The sequence below is a fragment of the Ixodes scapularis genome, unplaced genomic scaffold (assembly GCF_016920785.2).
Source record: "Ixodes scapularis isolate PalLabHiFi unplaced genomic scaffold, ASM1692078v2 PGA_scaffold0__279_contigs__length_252992795, whole genome shotgun sequence".
In the NCBI taxonomy this organism is placed as follows: domain Eukaryota; kingdom Metazoa; phylum Arthropoda; class Arachnida; order Ixodida; family Ixodidae; genus Ixodes; species Ixodes scapularis.
This window is the reverse complement of record NW_024609835.1, coordinates 221,326,462-221,334,639: the sequence shown is the minus strand read 5'-3', so window position 1 is coordinate 221,334,639 and position 8,178 is coordinate 221,326,462. Positions and strand designations below refer to the sequence as shown.

Genomic DNA, 8,178 nt, shown 5'->3' with positions numbered 1-8,178 from the left:
ACACGAATCACGACCAAAGGTATGTTAATAATGTAAAACGCTCTATATTTTTATATCTTGTCCCAGAAACATACATTTTTGTTTTATAAAGTTGAATTTGCGGAGACAAATATATTGTGCATGTTCGAGGCTTATAATTTTCGATGTTCCCAAAAGGGAACAATGGCCGAATATGTATAGGTAATGGTGGCGGTGCCTCTGTTCGGCGTTCATGCAGGGGCCGTGTTTAGGAATAATCACAACATGAATACTGGCTTTACAGATGTCACGGTGGCATTGCTTGACGCTTGAAGAGGCAGTTGAAATGATTCTAGACGACGACGACGACAAAGAAAGTGCAGACTTGGTAATCCTGCCTCCATCAAATGGAGGCGACCCTTTGACTGACGAGGAAGAGGAGATTGCTGATATGTTGCTAACCTCTACTCTGCCGTGCGATGTCGCCGGCGAAGTTGAAGTGCGATCTACAAATGTTGATGACCAAACGGTTGAGCAGCCAGCAAAGAAAAAGAAAAAACCAGCAGATGTGCCAAACTGGCAGGTTCATGAGATATTCTCAGAACCAATTCATTCAACTGTGCCTGAACCTCTTCGCGTCCTGCGTCCCGATTTAGTAGACATGGAGCCTATACTTCTCTTCAAGAAGTTTTTCAATGACGAAGTGGTGAATCTCCTCATCACTGAGACTAATAGATATGCCCGGCAGAGGAATGATCACCAGTTTATACTCACTAAAACGGACCTCTACAAATTCCTGGCATACTTTTCTTGACTGGCTACCACTCGTTACCCCGAGAGGATTTGTACTGGTCCAAAGCCGAAGACGTGAGCGTGCCTCTCGTTGGAAAAGTGATGAGCCGGTTCAAGTTTCGACAGGTAAAAAAGTACCTACATGCAGCCGACAACGAAACGCTGGACAGGAACGACAAGATTTCGAAACTTCGTCCGCTTTTGGAAGCAGTCAACAAAAGCCTGCTGCAGTTTGGCGTACTTGCAACGGAGCAAAGTGTGGATGAGCAAATGGTGCCTTACTTTGGACGCCACAGCTGCAAGATGTTCATCAAAGGAAAGCCCATTCGTTTTGGGTATAAGCAGTGGGTCTTGTGCTCTTCTTCGGGATATCCTTTTCATATTGACATCTACTGTGGAAAGAATGCTGAAATATCAACCGCAGAGCCTTTGGGCAGTCGAGTGGTACTTACTGCATTGAAATGTGTTTCTATGCCTACTGACCACACCGTGTTCATGGACAACTTCTTCGCATCGCACAGCCTTCTGCAAGAGTTGAAACACTTGGGCTTTCGAGCGACAGGAACAGTAAGAGAAGCAAGGCTAAAAAAGTGTCCCCTTGAAGACACCAAGCTACTCAGCAAAAAAAACCGCGGAGAGTTCGACTTGCGCTGCGACGGAGAAGTGCTTGCTGTGAAATGGAACGATAACAAGTGCGTGTGCTTGGCAACCAACTATGACACTGTTCATCCTATGGTGAGCACCACCCGCTACAGTCGAACACAGCGCAAGAGAGTTCAAGTACAACAGCCCAAACTCATCCAGCAATATAACAAGCACATGGGTGGCGTTGATTTGCTTGATAGGTTTATTAGTGACTACAGGCCCACTCTTCGTAGTAAGAAATGGTATTGGCCACTGCTTTCCAACCTGCTTGTGACGCTGCGAGTGGCAGCATGGAGGCTCCACGTGGACCTCCAGAACGAGCCTCAACATGATCAATTGCAGTTTGTGCGACTCATTGTACAAGGCCTTTTCGGCAAAGTTGCCCCGGAACGAGAAGTACCAGGTCCATCTGGAGCCTTGCACTTCTGGAACACTAATGGAAGTGGCCATCACATGGCTCCATCCGGAAAGCAAAGACGCTGCCGGCTTTGCAAGAAAAACTCCCGAATGATGTGCAAAAAGTGTGAAGTCCCTCTGCACATCCACTGCGCAGAGCAGTTTCACAAGTAGGTTGAGCGGAACAATATTCATCACGTTGGTGACTGATTTATCCTATGACTCAATGTATATCGATTCTGGCCAATGTTCCCATTTGGGAACCTTATGTAAATAAAAAACCGTCATTGCAAGACCAACAAAATTTTGCACAGAAGTGCAACATTGCACTACCTGAAAAAATGTTTGAAATTTCTATGATACATGCACTAGAAATGGTAGCGGCGTTTAATAGGTTAATTCGGAACATCTCCATCCGCCAAGAACGTTATGGCAACGGTATTTTTGGGCCACATGGCCGAGCTTCTGCTTGATTTTCTCACCAACAGTGAATGGTGGCAGTTATTGCCACACACTGGGGCGATTGCGTGAGGCAATTCGCAGAAAGCTACCTGGAGTTCTCTCAACAGGCATCGTGATGCTGCACGACAACGCCGGACTACACTCAGCCGTCAGTACGCGTGCACTGCTAGTGCACTTCCGGTGGGAGGTACCGGAGCATCCTCCGTACAGTTCCGACCCGGCACCCAGTGATTTCCGCCTCTTCAGTCCCTTTAAATATGCACCTATGTGGTAGGCAATTAGCAGCCGATACGGAAGTTTAGCAAGCCATCATGACGTGGCTTCAGGGAATTGACGTGGATTTCTTCTATGCCGGCATCGATGCACTCGTGTATATTGTTGGACCAAATGTTTGGAGAAGCATGGTGATTATGTTGAAAAAAATGTGCACCAGTGACATACTACTGTGTATCAGTGTATATTCATGTGAAATAAATTTGACCATGCTACTTTTTTACCTTACTCTTTTTATTAACCAACATAACATACCACTCTCAATCGTGAGAGCTGCGAAATAACCTGGAGCTCACACTCCACCAAGTTTGCAAAATATCGAGCCCACGAAAATAATGTAGTTCCCTGGCATTGGTGCATTATCTTTTTTTACGTACACCATGAACCGGTGTTTCTCAGTGAAAAACACTGAACAAAGAAACATGGTTCCTCAGGTCGGCGCTACAACTGTCATAGTTTGAAATACTAGCGTCATCCGGTGTCGGTCTCAAGCGGTGTTGTGAACTTGGTAGAGCCAAATATTGATAACGCTGCGTATTTCTTTAATTAATGACTGAAGATTTGTTAACTCGAGACTAGAGCAGATCACCTTCTTCAAGATATACACCGTAAGTGAAGGCACTTCCCCATTAATGAAATATTCTCCCACAACCTTTTCTGGCATTTTATACTGGCAGAAACGTGTGTTGGTGTTCTCCTAAGTCTTAAATATATTTCTAGTTTTGAAGTTGATTTAAACAAATATGTTTTCCTGACACATAAAACACTTATAATTCATAGTAGCCTAATATATATACTTCGCACATGTGACGGACAGCAGTCTTACCTGTCTATGGGCTGGGCGAGAAAAAAAAAAAAAACAACAAACTCGGTGCACGTGGTGGAGTTTTGACGACTTCTTGGTCCAACACTTAGACCGACGGAAAACCACTAGGCAGCGACTATAACGGGTAGAGTATCAATAACTACTTTGATCTGCTAAAAAATCAATTCGCGAAAGTGTTGCCTATGTGCAAAGTGAATTGACCTGCATCTTGTCAAGGAGGGAGCACTACCTCAGACCAGAGGTCGGCATTTTAGGTCGCCCTCACTCACCCTCACCCTCACAGCCACACTTACCTAAGCCCCTCACTCACCCTCACACTCACAGCTACACTCACCTTCAGCCCCTCACTCACCCTCACCCTCACAGTCACACTCACCTTCAGCCCTTCACTCACCCTCACTGAACCTCACGGCCCTCACGCACTCACCGCCCTCACGGCCCTCACGCCCCTCACGCCCCTCACGGCCCTCACGGCCCTCACGCCCCTCACTCACTCACGGCCCTCACCGCCCTCACGGCCCTCACGGCCCTCACCGCCCTCACCGCCCTCACGGCCCTCACGGCCCTCACCGCCCTCACGGCCCTCACGCACTCATAGCCCTCACGCCACTCACCGCCCTCACCGCCCTCACGGCCCTCACCGCCCTCACGCCACTCACCGCCCTCACGCCACTCACCGCCCTCACGCCACTCACCGCCCTCACGCGCCTCACCGCCCTTGCGGCCCTCACACCCCTCACGCCCCCCACGCACTGATGGCCCTCACGTCACTCAGGCCAGCTTCAGATGGGGCAATTTCGCCCAGAAACTTTACGTCGCAACACCAGCAACACGGGCCGCCCGCGATCACACGCAGCAACGAATTGCTGCAATTTGCCATCGTCATCATAAAATTTTATTTTTCTTGCACTATTTAGACACAATTACGCGTTATAAACGTGTTTTTATGCATTTAAATCTCGTTAAGAATACTAATGCACCTTTCTGAAACAGTTTATTTCCAAAAAAACGATCGATTTCAAACCAGAACCAAGTCTTTCGGTGTCATCATCACCGGCACGAGGCATCACGTGAAAATTTTGCGTCCCTGATTGGATGCAGCCGCTTCAAACGCATTCGAATTGCTCCGAGTTGCATGGCCCTCACGGCCCTCACCACCCTCACGGCCCTCACGGCCCTCACCGCCCTCACGGCCCTCACCACCCTCACGGCCCTCACGGCCCTCATCGCCCTCACGGCCCTCACCGCCCTCACGGCCCTCACGGCCCTCACCGCCCTCACGGCCCTCACGGCCCTCACGGCCCTCACTCACCCTCACACTCATGAATTTTCCTGGTTCAGAAACTCACTCACCCTCACCTCACCTGTGAGGATGAGGGTGAGTGAGGGTGAGTGAGGGCCCTCATGAGTGAGGTTTGCCGAGGTATGCCTCAGACAGGCTGGGCCAACTTAGCCCGGGCGGGAGGAAATGTTGACTCGGTTACGCGCCGTTTCAATCCAGCTTCGACCTGAGTACGAAGGCACGTGTGTACTAGAGTGAGAAATCTTGATAACTCCTTTCTGCATGATGCATCAGGAGGCTGAAAGTAAAAAAAATCTTCGTTAGGAAAACCAGCGCTTTGATTGCCGCCAACCGTTTCTCTAAAAGGTAGACTGAAAGGACTTGTGCCCGAAACTTTCATGGTATTTAGAAAGAAAAAATGAGCTTACGTTTACACATAGAAACGGTGGAAGATGAGGCGATCAGAGAGCGCAGGGACGCCAGGGCAGCGAGCTCTGGTTGCAGTTATTTGTATAGGCAGACGCGAAGCTAGCTGCTTTTGTCTCTACACACTGTAGGAACGCGAACGCGCCGAGCGCCGGACGCTGGTGTTCAAACAGTGAATAAAAATACATTTGGCAGCTAGCTTTGCGTCTATTAAATATTTATTCCAAGCGCAGTGCTCTGAGGCGCTCGCGCGCTCTAAATTCCCACTTTTTGTTTGTTTGTTTTTTGTTTCTATGTGCATATATCGCGAAATGTATTTCGTGAAATATATTTCACGATGATCGTTGTCTCATCAATGAAAAAAAAAAAGTTTTGTCAAATCATTCAGCCGCTGCGCGGATATGTTTTTGCAAAATAGGGGTGTCGAAAGAAGACACTACGCTTTTGGCATTTGAAACGTGTGCGACTTCATAAAATAACATAAAGCTAATCTAAGGATCACCTACATCAATCTTAGTTGGAAACATGACGGGGGGAAATAGTAATAATCCGTGAGGAGCCAGACTTTTTTTTACTATACGATACTTGAGGTGGATGCCAGTATGGAATCTTTTAGTCACTTCCTGTGCCAAACGTTTCCTAATCACAGAAAGTGAACTGCTCTGCAATGTCGTGAACTCTCGCTCAGTATTGGGAAGTACTTTAAGTGCATCGTACTTTTATAAAATTATTATTTTACTTGAAGTGCAGTATATGAGTGTTTTTTTTTTCTGGGACTTTTTGAGAAAAGTACAACTCCCGACTTCAAAGTACATTCGGCACGGTCAAAGAGAGAGACGTTTCAAGTTTCTTATTAATAAGGTTCCGTGTTTTCGGAATTTATTTCTTAAAAAATTCGGAGGTTGCTTTTCAAAGTTCAGTTTTAGTTTAAACTTCGGGGTTTATCGCAGTTCATTTTTGTTATGTTTCAAATTCTTTGAAATTAAAAATTGACTGCGTCCCGTTTTTTTTTTTCGTTTTTTTTAATATAATATAAAAATAAATGTTCGGACGATAACACGCACTAAATTTATAAACAAAACTCACGAGTATCGAAATATATTTTATAACTGCATTTGGCATTGGTACCCTTGCTATTGGCCGTATAACTGCTACACTACAAATCATACGAACAAGTGTTGCTTCAATAAAGGTCGGTACTTTGAAATAGCCAAACTCATGGACGTAGTTGTTGAGGAGCATAAACGCTCCCAGCTGCTTCCCTCCCCCTCTTATGAAACCTTCAGGTTCATATCCTTCTTTGTTGTAATACACAAGCCCCCCTTTATCTAAGAAGCACAACAGTATGGTCTAATGTGGAAACCGGAACAGTACTTTTGTCGTCACCCAGAAGTGAATTGACCCGTTGTACCGAACGTTGTACTAAACCCTGACGAGACTCTAAATTGGCAATAATCATAAAATATTCATAGACAAAAAAAGTATTATGTCTGTTTTTGGGATTATCAACCATGTGCATCTGAAGAACTTTATTTGTAAAAGATCGTCTTTTTTGCTTTTTATTTTGCCATCGTGATCCCGTAGTTCGGAGTTGTTCGGGTAAATTCGAATTGACGAAAATTTTAGCGGTGAGTGTTCTTCGCATTTATCCAAAAACACGGAATCCTACTTATAAGTTGATTCTGTTAAATAGTTCGTCAGCGACAGTGAAACAATTGCTATGTGACCACTTGACCTTATCCAATATTTGCCGCAATTTCCGAAAATAACTGTTGCATTCACCCTGGGCAATGCATGCAAGTTAAGAAAGAAAAACACTCTGGGAATGAATTTAAAGGACATCTTGAAAGATTACGTTACAAAATACTAGAACTTTACTTTGAAAGTGCATTGCATTCATAGTACTTCATTTGAAGTACATTACGCTCGATGTACATACTACTTTACTTAAAGTACATAAGCCCTCATTTAAATTGTATTTTACTTCAAGTATTTCTAAAGTGTAATTTATCTAACACTGCTCTCGCTCAACCCTCAGGAAACAGATGAACCCGCATCCCCACAATCGCTCACTGCTTTTAGTCTATAAATTTTGAATATTTGTCGATGAATTTTTTATAGTCTCCATAGTATAAAATCTGCCGCATTAAAACATCTTACGACAGACCGAACTTTGGAGTTGGCAGGCCGTTCTATTAACTTAAACGGGATTAATGCAAAGCGCAACCCGAACAAATAATCCTATAGTCCCACGAAGTGGCATCAGGGAGTAACTAATATATGAGGAAGCACAACTTGCGGGATCTAGGCCCGGACAAAACTTAGTTTCAGGATGCTCCTTGCAGTATACCCGCAAGCGTACTCGGAAAAGCTCATACGAGAAAGTCAACAGGGCCAATTCCGGCACTCTGATTGGTGCGTTGTCATGCCCGGTTCACGGCAAGAAAGAGAGGGACGGGGACGCGCCTTAGTGATTCACGCGCTAGCCTTTCCCCGGCTTACAAGCTTGCTGACGCTTATTGGGTAAGCAAATCTGGGAGCCGGCTTCCATATTTGGGAAGTACACCTGCGTATACACTTATCAAAGTTCTTAGCGCGCAACGCGCTTGAATACTGATGCACGCACACATGTTAACAGCAGTAACACGGCCGGGTGACTGGCCTGGCCTGGCCGAGATCCATGTCAGGCACGTCAGAGATAAGTGCAAAAGTCAAGTTCATTGCCAAATATCATCAGTCACACATTCTCGCGAATAAAATAGGCTTCAAGTTCAAATAGTTTATAATAACGAAGCTCACTGATGACTTTTGTTCACGTTTGGAATGCAGCGTTTCTTGAATCGTCGTCGAAGATGGCGGTTCAGGCCCTGGATCGGAAGGATCGCTTAATGCGGTACAACCACCTGCACGCCCTTACCAGGCCTCTGACCAACTTCATCGTTCAGGTAAGAAGGTGGCTAAAACTGTCGTTGGGTTCATGCAAAAAAAGAAAAATGAAAACAACCGACCGGTTTTTTGTGCGGTCACTGGAGGCGCGACAGTCGGCAACGTAGATCAATATGGTTTCTGGCCTGGCCACGTACTAGAAAGCAAATAATCAAAAGGATGATGTGCATTT

The 8,178-nt window shown here is 45.7% G+C and overlaps 1 protein-coding gene across 1 annotated transcript; it reads left to right on the top strand.

The window, feature by feature from the left end:
• Positions 1 to 304: 304 nt before the first annotated feature.
• On the top strand, positions 305 to 1,965 carry LOC120845317 (piggyBac transposable element-derived protein 3-like). The gene is made up of 2 exons (XM_040217154.1): positions 305 to 664; positions 799 to 1,965. The coding sequence occupies exons 1-2, from the start codon at positions 305 to 307 to the stop codon at positions 1,963 to 1,965; spliced, it is 1,527 nt and encodes a 508-aa protein (XP_040073088.1).
• Positions 1,966 to 8,178: the final 6,213 nt, after the last annotated feature.

Excerpts from the sequence above, each read along its gene's own strand:
- LOC120845317 (XM_040217154.1), top strand. The coding sequence starts at position 305 with ATGATTCTAGACGACGACGACGACAAAGAAAGTGCAGACTTGGTAATC. Across the intron at positions 665-798 it reads AGTTTTTCAATGACGAAGTG|GATTTGTACTGGTCCAAAGC; the intron begins GTGAATCTCCTC and ends TTACCCCGAGAG.